Source organism: Carcharhinus amblyrhynchos, chromosome 23, assembly GCF_965287045.1.
Source record: "Carcharhinus amblyrhynchos chromosome 23, sCarAmb.v2.hapA, whole genome shotgun sequence".
In the NCBI taxonomy this organism is placed as follows: Eukaryota; Metazoa; Chordata; class Chondrichthyes; order Carcharhiniformes; family Carcharhinidae; genus Carcharhinus; species Carcharhinus amblyrhynchos.
The window spans coordinates 98,282-114,590 of record NC_137346.1 but is presented as its reverse complement, the minus strand read 5'-3'; the positions used below and the strand labels follow the sequence as shown (position 1 = coordinate 114,590).

At 47.0% G+C, this 16,309-nt stretch overlaps 1 protein-coding gene across 1 annotated transcript in view; it reads left to right on the top strand.

The window, feature by feature from the left end:
- Window positions 1-16,309, top strand: part of LOC145357476 (integrin alpha-E-like) — a 453,795-nt gene that overhangs the window by 355,762 nt on the left and 81,724 nt on the right. Inside the window, exons 29-30 of the mRNA XM_080210848.1 lie at window positions 5,244-5,323; window positions 9,112-9,192. Coding sequence (XP_080066974.1) covers window positions 5,244-5,323; window positions 9,112-9,192 — 161 coding nt within the window. The remainder of the gene's footprint in view (window positions 1-5,243; window positions 5,324-9,111; window positions 9,193-16,309) is intronic.

Sequence of the window (16,309 nt, the reverse complement as noted above, 5' to 3'; positions counted from 1 at the left end):
CAGGCATTGTGGAGGTAGAGTATGCTGGACATGGTTTTGGAGGAATTCAGTGTGTCTCTATTAAGGGTCTGGTCCAGAGTTCAGAAGGATGGAGCTTGGGTAGCTCAAGAGATGTCATCAGAAAGATGAAGTGAGCCATCTTGACTCAATATGTAGATAGGCCAACTAGAGGTGAGGCTATATTGGACTTGGTGCTGGGAAATGAGCCGGACCAGGTGCTAGACTTGGAAGTTGGTGTGCTTTTTGGTGATAGTGACCACAATTCGGTTACGTTCACCTTAGTGATGGAAAGGGATAGGCATGAACCTCGGGTCAGTAGTTTTAGCTGGGGGAAGGGTAATTATGAGGCCATTAGGAGAGAATTAGGAAGCATTGATTGGACTAGGAGATTACAGGGACTAGGAACGTCTGAAATGTGGAGTTTTTTCAAGGAGCAGCTACTGTGGGTCTGTGATAGGTATGTCCCTGTCAGGCAAGGAGGAATTGGTAGGGCTAGGGAACCGTGGTGCACAAAAAAAGTTGATTTGTTGGTTAGGAAGAAGAAGGAGGCCTATGTTCGGATGAGGCTTGAGGGCTCGGGTAGTGCAGTAGAAAGCTTTAGATTGGCTAGGAGGGAGTTGAAGAGGGAGTTAAGAAGGGCTAGAAGAGGGCATGAGATGACTTTGGCTGATAGGATTAAGGAGAATCCTAAGGCGTTCTATAGGTATGTCAAGAACAGAAGGTTGGTTAGGGCAAGATTAGGGCCAGTTACAGACAGTAGGGGGAAGTTGTGTGTGGAACCGGAAGAGATTGGAGAGGCATTGAACCATTATTTCTCTTCGGTGTTCACGCAGGACGATATGAATGTAGCTGAGGAGGTCACTGGGGTGAAGGGGTGTAAAATAGAAAGTATTGTAGTTGATACAGAGGATGTTTTGGATATTCTAGATGGGTTGAAAATAGATAAGTCCCCTGGTCCGGACGGGATTTACCCTAGGATTCTATGGGAGGCAAGAGACGTGATTGCAGAGCCACTGGCTCTGATCTTCAGGTCGTCGTTGGTCTCTGGTATAGTACCGGAAGATTGGAGGACAGCGAATGTTGTCCCATTGTTTAAGAAGGGGAGCAGAGACTTCCCTGGGAATTACAGACCAGTGAGTCTTACTTCTGTAGTGGGCAAGGTTTTAGAAAGAATTATTAGGGATAGGATTTATAGTTATTTGGAGAGTAATGAATTGATTAGAGATAGTCAGCATGGTTTTGTAGCGGGAAGGTTGTGCCTTACTAACCTTATTGAGTTCTTTGAGAAGGTGACCAAAGAGGTGGATAGGGGTAAGGCAGTAGATGTGGTATATATGGATTTTAGTAAGGCGTTTGATAAGGTTCACCATGGTATGCTTCTGCAGAAAATGCAGATGTATGGGATTGGTGGTAATTTAGGTACTTGGATCAGGAATTGGTTAGCAGATAGGAGACAGAGGGTGGTGGTTGATGGTAATTATTCATCATGGAGTGCAGTTACGAGTGGTGTGCCTCAGGGATCTGTTTTGGGGCCACTGCTGTTTGTAATCTTTATTAATGATCTGGATGAGGGTATAGTTGGGTGGATTAGTAAGTTTGCTGATGACACCAAAGTCGGAGGTGTGGTAGATTGTGAGGAAGGGTGTCGAAGTTTGCAGGGTGACTTGTACAGGTTGCAGAGCTGGGCCGCGAGGTGGCGGATGGAGTTTAATGCGGAGAAGTGTGAGGTAATCCATTTCGGTAGGAATAACAGATGTGTTGAGTATAGGGCTAACGGGAGGACTTTGAATAGAGTGGAGGAGCAGAGGGATCTAGGTGTATGTGTACATAGATCCCTGAAAGTTGGGAATCAAGTAGATAAGGTTGTTAAGAAGGCGTACGGTGTCCTGGCGTTTATTGGTAGGGGGATTGAATTTAGGAGTCGCAGCGTCATGTTGCAACTGTACACAACTCTGGTGCGGCCGCACTTGGAGTATTGTGTGCAGTTCTGGTCCCCACATTACAGGAAGGATGTGGAGGCTTTGGAGAGGGTGCAGAGGAGGTTTACCAGGATGTTGCCTGGTATGCAGGGGAGGTCCTATGAGGAGAGACTGAGGGATTTGGGGTTGTTTTCACTGGAAAGAAGGCGGCTAAGAGGGGATCTTATAGAAACATATAAGATGATTAGAGGTTTAGATAGGGTGGATGGTGATAGCCTGTTTCCTCGGATGGAGAAATCTAGCACGAGGGGGCATGGCTTTAAATTAAGGGGGGGTAGTTATAGGACGGATGTCAGGGGCAGGTTCTTTACACAGAGGGTGGTGAGGGACTGGAATGCCCTGCCTGCTGCAGTTGTAAATGCACCTAGTTTGGGGGCGTTTAAGAGATTGGTGGATAGGTTTATGGACGAAAAGGGATTGGTTTAGATTAGTGGGTCAATGTTTTTTTTAAAATAAGACTGGTCGGCGCAACATTGTGGGCCGAAGGGCCTGTTCCGCGCTGTAATGTTCTATGTTCTATGTTCTATGTTCTATGTGATAGTCCATTGGCCTGTTTCTCTGTGCACTCCACTCTGGCTCAAGATGGCTGCTGAAACATCTATTGCAAAGAATTGTTTGAGCAACTGTCACAACTCAGATTGAAGCAGTCTGAATAGCTTTAGGAGCAGGCCAGTATCAACTGTTTTGTAGGCATCTGTGACATCCGGTATACCTGTCTTCATGTGCAGAATTCTCCAGCCCTTCCGGTCGCAGGATGCGCAAGGGTGGGGAGTAGGGTAAGGGAGTATGATCGCAGGCAGAGGTGTAAAAAGTGGATGAGGATGATGAACAATGGAAGACAGAGGGATAACAGAAGACTGGGAACCTGCATCCCAACAAGGCTGCATGAAATGCTCACAATGTGTTCAAGGGGATACTACGCCATTTACCGGAAGGGGATGCACACAGACTAAGGTGGTGTGAATAGAGGTCCATGTGAGGCTCAGATGGAGAGTGGGAATTTCCATTACAAAAATCTGGTGAATATGTGGAATTTACTACCACAACATGTAGTTTAGGCCAAAATGTTCTGATTTCAAGAAGAAATTAGATACAGCTCTTGGGGGTAAAAGGATCAGGGGATATGTAGGAAAGGAGGGATCAGGATATTGAATCCAATGATCAGCCAAGGGCTAAATGGCTTATTCCTGCTTCTATTTTCTACGTTTCTAAAACTGACTGCTGATTTTTGAAGAATAAATGCTACCCATTTAAACAGTGGCTGGTGTGTGTGGCCCTCAGACTTGTGCTGAGGGGAGGTACAAAGCTGCTCACAACTCCACACACTCTCCCACTCCCCATGGAACAAATCACAGGACTTTTGAAGATGCGATTCAGATGCCTGGACTACTCAAGTTGCTCTCTGCAATACACACTAGAGCAGGTTTCTCACATGATCACAACTGGGTTTGCCTTTCAAACTCTGACTATGCAAAGAAGTGAACTGTCCTCAGAAGGACCAGGGGATGGAATGTGACCAACTTAACAGGTGGAATATTGGTGATATGTAAGTGTCCATGTAAGAATATGTCACCCGTTAATAGCTCATGAAATCCATGAAGAGAGTTGCCATTGAGTATGTGGTGCTATGATGAGAGTTTGATAGTGGAAGGAACTGAGAGAGGCCGAGCAGCGTGGATGAGATTCCTGTTTCTGGCGCGATTACCAGCCATGTTGGCCTTCTGGGCAACAGCCCCCAGGCTGGAGAGGTGAGAACATAAGAACATAAGAAATAGGAGCAGGAGTAGGCCATCTAGCCCCTCAAGCCTGCCCCGCCATTCAATAAGATCATGGTTGATCTGAAGTGGATCAGTTCCACTTTCCCGCTTTCTCCCCATAACCCTTAATTCCCTTATCTGTCAAAAACCTATCTACCCGTGACTTAAATATATTTAGCGAGGTAGCCTCCACCACTTCAACGGGCAGAGAATTCCAGAGATTCACCACCCTTTGAGTGAAGAAATTCCTTCTCCACTCCGATCTAAACTGCACCCCCCCCCCCTTATCTTGAGGCTGTGCCCTCTAGTCCTGCTATCCTTTCTAAGCAGGAAGAATCTCTCTACCTCTACCCTATCCATCCCTTTCATTATCTTATACGTCTCTTTAAGATCCTCCCTCATCCTTCAAAACTCCAACGAGTACAGACCCAGTCTGTTTAGTCTCTGTTCATAGTCCAACCCCTTCATCTCCGGTATCAGCCTAGTGAACCTCCTCTGCATTCCCTCCAAGGCCAAAATATCCTTGCGCAAATGCGGCGACCAAAACTGCACACAGTACTCCACCTGCGGCCTCGCCCTGTACAGTTGCAGCAAGACCTCCCTGCTTTTATATTCTATCCCCCTCGCTATAAAGGCCAACATTCCATTTGCCTTCCTGACCACCTGCTGCACCTGCAGACTGGGTTTTTGCGAATCAAGCACAAGGACCCCCAGGTCCCTCTGCACCGCAGCATGCTGCAGCTTTTCGCCCTTTAAATAGTAATCCCTCCTACTATTATTCCTGCCAAAGTGGATAACCTCACACTTGTGAGATTGGATTGCTTTCTGAAGCCTTCCCCTGATGGACAAGGAAGCCTCTGTGCTGAGGCTTCTTGAATGAAGGCCTCAAGGCCTGATGGTTGAACTATAGAGGAGTTAAGAGTTGGGAGAACAGACAGGGAAGTGGAGTTTAGTACAGGATCAGATCAACATTTTGAACAGCCTCCCAGGCACGTAATTCTATAGAAAATGGTAAATGAATATGCTGGTATATCTTGAGATGCTATGAGAACAGGGAGGCAGGGAAAAGTAACGAAGAATCGAATTAATATTTGAGTGACTGGGTTTGAACAGATCTTAGCTTTTGGACCAACAATAAGCACTGCTGCTTCCCCTTGCTGCTTACCCCCACTGCTTCCTCCTGCTGCTTCTCCCCATTGCTTCCCCCCACTGCTCCCACTATCACTGCTTCCCCCTACCGCTGCTTCCCCCCTGCCACCGCTTCCCCCAGCTGCTCTCCCCCGCTGCTTCTCCTCGCTACTGCAGTTTATTTCCCTATTCAATTAGTCTCCACTGCTATTCAAGTCATCTTCTGTTACAGATTTTGATGCTTTATAAGAACTGGCTGGATGTGTTCACCCAGTCTAATGGCATTTAATGTTAAACAGTGTTTCTAATCGCAGATTAGAAACCTTTGCTTGGTTTATTGCAGCATTTTTCTTACCCTGATAATCTATTGTAATAACAGGTGGAATTTTCCATTTCTTGGGATCTTGGGATGGCCTCATTTAAGGAGGAATTTGCAAGTATCAGCATCAATGTCAGCAAGTAAGTGGCAAATCAAATCATTACATGCATTAATAGATTGTCGATTCTGTTTAATCTTTACCATTGTCTTCATTTTGTATTGGCCCCAATTATCTATAATCTGCAAAATTTAATAACAATTTTATAATGCCCAAATATCCAAATTATTTATATGAATGGCATTGGACTGGGCTGGGCACAGTAGGAAGTTTCACAAACCAGGTTAACTTCCAACAGGTCTATTTGGAATCACGAGCTTTCAGAGCACTGCTCCTTCATCAGGTGAATGGAGGTAGGTTCACAAACATGGCATATATAGGCTATGACACATCTGCAAAATAATTACAGATTGAAATGGTTGGAATGCGAGTCTTTAAGGTTAAGTGTACATGGAGAGAGAGGGATAGTCATAGGTTAAAGAGGTATGAATTGTCTCAAGATCTCAACCAGGATCTTAGGTTCATGTCACACTACATGTAACCCCCACCATACTGGGTTTACAAAATCCTACTGTCCTGGCTTGAGATAATTCACACCCTTTTAATCTCAGTGTAAAAGCTGTAAACTCAAGATTAATTCTTGAAATATCACTTACTCTGCTTTCAGGTACACATTCACATTGTACCTGTGAATGTGGTACTCGCATTGTTTGAATCTGTAAAGACTCTTATTCCAACCATTCTTCACATTCCAATCCATAATTATTTTGCAATTGTGTCATAGCCTATATATGCTGTGTTCATGAACCCACCTCCACTCACCTGATGAAGGAGCTCGTGATTCCAAATCAACCTGTTGGATTTTAACCTGGCGTTGTGAGACTTCTAACCATTTATATGAATGGTAAAGAAATAGATCCTTGAGAAATGTTTTTAGCTCATCCCACCAATCCGCAAAACATCCACATGCCTCAACCCATTTCTTCCGACATCTTAACCATGCTTTCCATTTGTTTTAGTTCCATATGCCTTTAATTCATAACAAACGTTTTGAAAATCTATGTCCATTTAATTCTCCATATTTATAGAACATAGAACGCTACAACACAAATAGGCCCTTCAGCCCACAAGTTGTGCCGATCACATCCATACCTACCAAGCCATAGAACTATCTGTAACTTCCAATGCCATTAGATCCCATATACTCATCCAGAAGTCTTTTAAAAGACCCCAGCGAGTTCACCTCTACCACCACCGATGGCAGCCGATTCCACTCACTCACCACCCTTTGTGTGAAAAACTTATCCCTAACATCGCCTCTGTACTTGCTTCCCAGCACCTTAAACCTGTGTCCTCTTGTAGCAACCATTTCAGCTCTGGGAAATAGCCTCCAAGAATCCACCCTATCTATTCCTGTCAACATTTCATAAACCTCTATCAGGTCGCCTCTCAACGTTCGTCTCTCTAGGGAGAAGAGGCCTAGTTCCCTCAACCTGTCTTCATAAGGCATGCCTCCCAATCCAGGCAACGTCCTTGTTAATCTCCTCTGCCCCTTCTCAATAGCTTCCACACCCTTCTTGTAGTGAGGCGACCAGAACTGCGCACAGTACTCAACTATTTCCCAGTTGATCGTGGCATTGTGATAATATCCCAGGATCAGTAATCCAGAGGCCTAGGCTCTAGCAATGTGGGTTTAAATCCCCCCATGGTAGCTGATGGATTTGAAATTCAATTAGTAATCCTGGAATTTAAAACTATGAAGCAACCATTGAGACATATAAGATGATGAATGGGATGGATAGGATAGAGGTGGAGAGACTCTTCCCGCTCAGAAAGGACAGTAGGACTAGGGGGCACAGCCTCAAGATAAAGGGGGGGTGGTTTAGAACAGAGTTGAGGAGGAACTTCTTCACTCGAAGGGTGGTGAATCTCTGGAATTCTCTGCCCGTTAAAGTGGTGGAGGCTGCCTCGCTAAATATTTTTAAGACGCGGGTTGATGGGTTTTTGATAAGCGAGGGGATTAGGGGTTATGGGGAGAGGGCGGGAATGTGGAACTGAGCCACGACAGATCAGCCATGATCTTATTGAATGGTGGGGCAGGCTCGAAGGGCTAGATGGCCTACTCCTGCTCCTATTTCTTATGTTCTTAAGTTCTTATGTTCTTATTGTCATGAAACTGATCTGTTCAGGAGTGTTCTTGAGGGAAGGAAACTGTACTCTTACCAGTTCTGGCCTATGTGTGACTTCAGATCCATAGCAATGTAGTTTACACTTAATTTGCCCTCTTAAATGACCTAACATGCCTTTCAATTCAAGTAGCAGTTGAGGATGGGCAACAAATACTGGCCTTGCCAATAACACAGTAAAAAGTCTGACAACACCAGGTTTTAGTCCAACCGATTTATTTGATAGTAAACGCGCAAGCTTTCGGGTTAGTCCCTTCGTCAGGTGAATGGAGAGTTCTGGCCTCAGACAGAGCATATAAAGCACAGACAGTTTACAGATTACTGATTAGAATGCGAATCTTTACACCTAACCTGCTGTTCAAGTCTTGAAGTGGCCGACAATGTGAGTGGAAGGAGCACTGATCACAGGTTAAAGAGATGTGTATTGTCTCCAGACAGCACAGTGAGTGAGGTTTTGCAAACCCAGGCAAGTCACGGGGGTTATAGATAGTGCGACATGAAGATCGACAGCAGGTTAGGTGTAAAGATTCGCATTCTAATCAGTAATCTGTAAACTGTCTGTGCTTTATATGCTCTGTCTGAGGCCAGAACTCTCCATTCACCTGACGAAGGGGCTAACCCGAAAGCTTGTGTGTTTGCTATCAAATAAATTGGTTGGACTAAAACCTGGTGTTGTCAGACTTTTTACTGTGTTTACCCCAGTCCAACGCCGGCACATCCACATCTTGCCAATAACACACATGAAAGAATAAATTTAAAAAGTCAATAAAGTTAGTCATGAATCTGCCCTTTATAGATTTTGCTGACTGTTCCTGACTAACCTGGGCCCTTCTAAGCTTCAATAATTTATGAACTTTAGATTTAATCACAATCCATTCCAGCATTTGTCTGTTCCTCTGCCTCAGCAGGGTCATATCATTCACCCTTCTCCACTACTTCGATGCAATTCTTATTTCCAAAATTGTTCCAACAATCTGCATGTCTGCCACCAAAGCCTCTTTCTCAGAAGACTAAGGAAATTTGGCATGTCAGCTATGACTCTCACCAACTTTTACAGCTGCACCATCGAAAGCATTCTTTCTGGTTGTTATCAGAGCTTGGTATGGCTCCTGCTCTGCCCAAGACTGCAAGAAACTTCAAAAAGTTGTGAATGTAGCCCAATCCATGATGCAAACCAGCCTCCCATCCATTGACTCTGTCTACACTTCCCACTGCCTTGGCAAAGCAGCCAGCATAATTAAGCACCCACCCACGCACCCCAGATATTATCTCTTCCACATTTTTCCTTCAGAAGAAAGATACAAAAGTTTGAGGTCATGTATGACCCGATTCAAGATCAGCTTCTTTCCTGTTGCTGTCAGACTTTTGAATGGACTTACCTCGCATTAAGTTGATCTTCCTCTACAGCCTAGCTATGACTGTAACACTACCTTCTGCATTCTCTCGTTTCCTTCTCTATGAATGGCATGCTTTGTGTGACGCACAAGAAACAATATTTTTCACTATGCTAATACATGTGACAATAAATCAAATCCAATCATAAGTATTTGCAATCTCTCTTCTGGTCTCCTTCAGTATTTTGGTATTTATTTTTATGACTTCCAGTTTTACTTCCATTAGTCTATTTTATTACAACATCACTTTAAGATGTTTACTCAGCAATAGATCTTCTCTTCCTTCACAGTAAGAATGAAGTTGATGATGCTATTCATGCTACCCAAAACATTCCTGTGAAACATGGCTTGAATGTGTACCTGAAAGCAGAGTAAGTGATATTTCAAGAATTAACCTTGAGTTTACAGCTTTTACAAAGTTATTGTTTTGTATTCATGAAAATAACACTTCAAACATGAGAGTGGTCAAGAACTTCGATCTTCAAAGGCCCTCAGAGCCTCTGCGCGTGCGCAGACCCGGGGCGAGTCAGGCAAGCGCAGACCTGGGACGAGTTGGGCGTGCGCAGACCCGGGGCGAGACGGGCATGCGCAGACTGGGGCGAGACGGGCATGCACAGACCTGGGGCGAGTCGGGCATGCGCAGACTGGGGCGAGACGGGCATGCGCAGACCTGGGGCGAGTCGGGCATGCGCAGACTGGGGCGAGACGGGCATGCGCAGACCCGGGGCGAGTCGGGCATGCGCGGACCTGGGGCGAGACAGGCATGTGCAGACCTGGGGCGAGTCAGGCATGCACAGACCCGGGGCGAGTCAGGCATGCGCAGACCCCGGGCGAGTCAGGCATGCGCAGACCCCGGGCGAGTCGGGCATGCGCAGACCCGGGGCGAGTCGGGCATACGCAGACCTGGGGCGAGTCGGGCATGCGCAGACCTGGGGCGAGTCGGGCATGCGCAGACCTGGGGCGAGTCGGGCATGCGCAGACCTGGGGTGAGTTGGGAATGCACAGACCTGGGGCGAGTCAGGCATGCGCAGACCCAGGGTGAGTCGGGCATGCGCAGACCCGGGGCGAGTCGGGCATGCGCAGACCTGGGGCGAGTCGGGCATGCGCAGACCTGGGGTGAGTCGGGCACGCGCAGACCCGGGGCGAGTCGGGCACGCGCAGACCCGGGGCGAGTCGGGCACGTGCAGACCTGGGGCGAGTCGGGCATGCGCAGACCCGGGGCGAGTCGGGCATGCGCAGACCTGGGGCGAGTCGGGCATGCGCAGACCTGGGGTGAGTTGGGAATGCCCAGACCTGGGGCGAGTCGGGCACGCGCAGACCTGGGGCGAGTTGGGCACGCGCAGACCTGGGGCGAGTCGGGCATGTGCAGACCTGGGGCAAGTTAGACAGGCCCAGCATGCCTAGATATAAAGAGAGAGAAAAAGGTGTGAAAACTCAAAAATAGCTGAAGTTGATGACTGCAAAGGGAATTATAGACCGGTGAGCCTTACTTCTGTTGTGGGCAAAGTTTTGGAAAGAATTATAAGGGATAGAATTTATAATCATCTAGAGAGAAATAAATTGATTAGGGATAGTCAACACAGTTTTGTGAAGGATAGGTTGTGCCTCACAAACCTTATTGAGTTTTTTGAAAAGGTGACCAAAGAGGTGGATAAGGGTAAGGCAGTTGACGTGGTGTATATAGATTTCAGTAAAGTGTTTGATAAGGTTCCCCATGGTAGGCTACTGCAGAAAATGCAGATGCATGGGATTGAGGGTGATTTAGCAGTTTGGATCAGGAACTGGCTAGCTGATAGAAGACAGAGGGTGGTGGTTGATGGAAAATATTCAACCTGGAGTGCCAGAAGATTGGAAAACGGCTAATGTTACGCCGTTGTTTAAAAAGGGTAGCAGGGAAAAGGCAGGGAATAGGCCGGTTAGTTTAACGTCTGTTGTAGGTAAAATGTTAGAATCCGTAATTAAGGAGAAAATAGTGAGGCATCTTGAGGAGAATTATTTGATAGAGCAGACGCAGCATGGTTTCATTAAGGGAAGTCATGTCTGACGAATTTATTGGAATTCTATGAGGATGTGTCCAGTGCGGCGGATAGAGGGGAACCGGTGGATGTGGTGTTTCTTGATTTTCAGAAGGCATTTGATAAGGTGCCGCACAAGAGGTTATTACAGAAGGTCAGGGGGCATGGAGTTGGGGGTAGGGTGTTAGTGTGGATAGGGGATTGGCTGTCAAATAGGAGGCAGAGAGTGGGTGTCAATGGGTGCTATTTGGATTGGCGGTTGGTGACCAGTGGAGTGCCCCAGGGGTCGGTGCTGGGGCCTCAGCTATTTACCATTTATATAGATGATCTGAAGGAGGGAACCGAGTGTATGGTGTCGAAATTTGCTGATGACACAAAGATTGGTGGAACGGCAAATTGTGCGGAGGGTGTGGAAAGTCTGCAGAGGGATCTAGATAGGCTGAGCGAATGGGCCAGGAACTGGCAAATGGAATTTAATGTTGGCAAGTGTGAGGTTATCCACTTTGGTAGGAATAATGGTAGGAAGGACTACTACTTACATGGCAAAAAGCTTCAGCATGCTACAGTGCAGAGGGACCTCGGGGTCCTTGTGCATGAGTCGCAAAAACCCAGCCTGCAGATGCAGCAGGTAGTCAGGAAGGCGAATAGGATGCTGGCCTTCATAGCAAGGGGGATTGAATATAAAAGTAGGGAGGTCTTGCTGCAACTGTACAGGGCACTGGTGAGGCCGCAGCTGGAGTACTGTGTGCAGTTTTGGTTGCTGCACTTACGCAAGGATATTTTGGCCTTGGAGGGAGTGCAGAGGAGGTTCACTAGGCTGATACCGGAGTTGAGGGGGTTGAGCTATGAGGAGAGGCTGAATAAACTAGGCTTGTACTCGTTAGAGTTTAGAAAGATGAGGGGAGATCTCATTGAGACATATAAGATGATGAATGGGATGGATTGGATAGAGGTGGAGAGGCTCTTCCCGCTCAGAAAGGACAGTAGGACTAGAGGGCACAGCCTCAAGGTAAGGGGGGGGCAGTTTAGAATGGAGTTGAGGAGGAACTTCTTCACTCAAAGGGTGGTGAATCTCTGGAATTCTCTGCCCGTTGAAGTGGCGGAGGCTGCCTCTCTAAATATATTTAAGATGCGGGTAGATAGGTTTTTGATAGGCAAGGGGATTAAGGGTTATGGGGAGAAGGTGGGAAAGTGGAACTGAGCCACTTCAGATCAGCCATGATCTTATTGAATGGTGGGGCAGGCTCGAAGGGCTAGATGGCCTACTCCTGCTCCTATTTCTTATGTTCTTATGTTCTTTTGTTCAGTTACAAGTGGTGTACCTCAGGGATCTGTTTCAGGGCCACTGCTGTTTGTCATTTTTATAAATGACCTAGATGAGGATGTAGAAGGATGGGTAAGTAAATTTGCTGGCGACACCAAAGTCGGTGGAGTTGTAGACAGTGAGGATGGATGTTACAGTTTGCAGAGGGACATAGATAAGCTGCAGAGCTGGGCCAAGAGGTGGCAAATGGAGTTTAATACGGAAAAGTGTGAGGTGATTCACTTTGGTAAGTGTAACAGGAGTACAGAATATAGGATTAGTGGAAGGACTGTTAGTAGTGTGGATGAGCAGAGAGATCTTGGTGTACATGTGCATAGCTCCCTGAAAGTTGGCACCCAGGTTGATAAAGGTTGTTAAGAAGGCATACGGTGTCTTAGCTTTTATTGGTAGAGGGATTGAATTTCGGAGCGTGAGGTCATGTTGCAACTGTACAAAACTCTGGTGCGGCCGCACTTGGAGTATTGTGTACAGTTCTGGTCTCCGCATTATAAGAAAAATGTGGAGGCGTTGGAAAGGGTGCAGAGGAGGTTTACCAGGATGTTGCCTGGTATGGTGGGAAGGTCTTATGAGGAAAGGCTGAGGGACTTGAGGTTACTTTCATTAGAGAGAAGAAGGTTGAGAGGTGACCTAATTGAGGCATACAAGATGATCAGAGGGTTAGATAGGGTGGACAGTGAGAGCCTCTTTCCTCGGATGGTGATGGCTAACACGAGGGGACATAGCTTTAAATTAAGGCGTGGTAGTTATAGGACGGATGTCAGAGGTAGGTTCTTTACTCAGAGGGTAGTAAGGGCGTGGAATGCCCTGCCTGCAGCAGTTGTGGACTCGCCAACTTTAAGGGCGTTCAAATGGTCAGTGGATAGGCATATGGATAACATTGGAATAGTTTAGGTTAGAGGGTCATTAGATTGGTTCCACTGGTCGGCGCAACATCGAGGGCCGAAGGGCCTGTACTGCGCTGTAATGTTCCTTGTTCTAAGTTGCGGGTAATTGGGGCAAAGGTAACCTTGGGGCAGCCATGTTCTGCTTTTCCTGATATATATTAATGATCTAGAACTTGGTCTGCAGGGGACTATTTCAAAGTTTGCAGATGACACAAAACTTGGAAGTGTTGTAAACTGTAAAGGGGACAATGTAAAACTGTGTAAGATACAGACAAATTGCTGGAATGTGCAGACAGATTGCAGATTGGGGAGGCAATGGCCTAGTGGTATTATTGCAAGACTATGAATCCAGAAATCAGCTAATGTTCAGGGGACCCGGGTTCAAATCCTGCCATGGCAGATTGTAGAATTTGAATTCAATAAAAAAAAATCTGGAATTAAGATATAAATGAGCATTGTCAATTGTTGGAAAAATCCATCTGGTTCACTAATGTCCTTTAGAGAAGGAAATCTGCCGTCCTTACTTGGTCTGGCTTACATGTGATTCCAGAGTTGCAGCAATGTGGTTGACTCTTAATTGCCATCCAAGGGCAACTAGGGATGGGCAATAAATGTTAGTTAGCCAGTGAGACCCAAGTCCCACAAAGGAATGAAAAAAAGATGAAGGCGCAATCTTATCACCTATCATTAGTATGGGGTGTGAGGAAGGGGTAGTATTTCTGGTGGGGGGAATATGTGACATCCTTTTCAGGGCAGTTTGTCCACCCTTTCCCCCTACCTGGCACTCAGCTCTCACCTGTGGCTCCGCATAGCTGTTTGTATGCGACATTGGCCACACCCGGCAATGGCTTCAACAAGCCGGCAAAACCAGGTGAGGGTAGCCGACGGGTCTCAACCCTCGGTGAGATAGGGAGATGTCTATCCCAGTATGTTAAGACAGAGTCCGGCGGATTGAGCGGACGAGCCCAACGAAAGGTCCAATGGTCAAGAAGGCAGTCTCTGCAAGCATCATGGGACGTGAAGAGCAGGACAAGACACAGAAGACGTCCTGGTCATCCACTGTGCCTAGTCCCATTCCAGCCGTCTTGACTCTTGTCTTGCCACTGGATCTAGTTGGGAATTGGGAAGAGAGAGTGAGGCCAACACTGCGCAACTCTCCCTTACTTTAATCCAAATCAAGCACTAGTCTCGACACCATCATCATCGTCATCATCATCATCCTCATCCTGTTCAACCTTTGAAGTCCTGTGGCGATGGGTGAGCGACGAAGCAGCAGGTGTGGATACACTGGGAGCTGTAGTCACGGACCTGCACACAGGCGGCTCAGGTCTAATGGTCGTTTTCCACTGCCCGAAGCAGCAGTGAAACTCGGCGTCTACCTGGGCGACTGAGCAGCCCTCTTTAGGAACGCACTGCTCACCTCCGTAGAATGAGGAAGGGGCAAGAAAAGGTGCTGTAAACATTACCTGCTTCACTACACCCTGGCCAGTTTACCGCGGCTGGTGGGGATCCCAAATTGCGGTCAAACAAACAAAATAAAACACAAGGTGACACCACTCACCATTGGCACTTGGAACATGTACAGGCTTTTGGACAACCCTACAGCAGACAGACCAGAGAGAAGAACAGCCTTAGTTGCCAGAGAGCTTGCAAAATACAACATTGACATTGCAGCCCTGAGGAAACTCGTCTTGCCAACCTAGGTCAGTTGACTGAAACTGGAGGTGGATATACTTCTTTCTGGGGCGGTTGCGGCAGCGATGAGCGTCGTGATGCTGGAGTTGGATTCGCCATCAGGAATCACCTTGTTTGGAAACTTGGTAGTCTACCCAAGGGTGTGAACAACTGGCTTATGACATTACAGCTTCCGCTACAGAACAGAAGTCAAGCCACCCTGATCAGCGCCTATGCCCCCACAATGAACAACCTGGACGAGATAAAAGACAAGTTCTATGAAGAACTAGATGCCCTACTATCAGCAGTGAGCAGTAACGACAAGCTGATCTTGCTTGGCGATTACAATGCAAGAGTAGGGTGTGACTCTGCAATCTGGCAGGGAGTCATTGGGAGGCATGGAGTGGGCAAGTGTAACAGTAATGGCCTACTCTTAATGAAGACCTGTGCAGCACACAACCTCCTCATCACCAACACAACCTTCCGTCTGCCTACCCGTAACAAGACCTCCTGGATGCACTCCCTGCTCTAAGCATTGGCATCTTATCGACTATGTCATTGTCAGGAGAGAAGACAGGCAGGATGTCAGAGTCACTAAAGCCATGTGGAAGCTATTGAGAGGGTGCAGAGGAGATTTACAAGGATATTGCCTGGATTGGGAGGCATGCCTTATGAAGATAGGTTGAGGGAGCTAGGTCTCTTCTCCCTGGAGAGACGAAGGTTGAGAGGCGACCTGATAGAGGTTTATAAGATGTTAGAACATAGAACACTACAGCACAAACAGGCCCTTCGGCCCACAAGTTGCATCGATCACATCTATACCTACCAAGCCATAGAACTATCTGTAACTCCCAATCCCATTAGATCCCATATACTCATCCAGAAGTCTTTTAAAAGTTGAGAAGTATAGATAGGGTGGATTCTCGGAGGCTATTTCCCAGGGCTGAAATGGTCGCTATGAGAGGACACAGGTTTAAGGTGCTGGGGAGCAGATACAGAGGAGATGTCAGGGGAAAGTTTTTCACTCAGAGGGTGGTGAGTGAGTGGAATCAGCTGCCGTCAGTGGTGGTGGAGGCGAACTCGCTGGGGTCTTTTCAGAGACTCCTGGATGAGTACATGGGATTTAATGGGATTGGGAGTTATAGATAGTTCTATGGCCTGGTAGGTATGGATATGTTCGGCACAACTTGTGGGCCGAAGGGCCTGTTTGCGCTGTAATGTTCTATGTTCTATGTGTGGTGCTGACTGCTGGACAGATCACAGGCTCACTGTCTCCAAAATGAGCTCTGCATCAGACCCAAGAGGCGACCACAAGGAAGTAAGGTTATGAAAAAATCAATGCAGCCAAGCTAAAAAAAACCCCAGCATAGCTTCAGCACTGGCTGAAGACTTAGAAATCAAGCTTGCTGACCTACACCTCACAGGCAGCGCTGAGGATGACTGGGAACACTTCAGGGATTCTATCCATACATCTGCGGTGATGATGCTCGGGCCCTCTACCCGCAAGCAGCATGATTGGTTCGATGAGAATGATCAGGAGATAGAGGCTCTACTTGTTGAACAGCACCGTCTTCATCTGGCCTATCAGAAT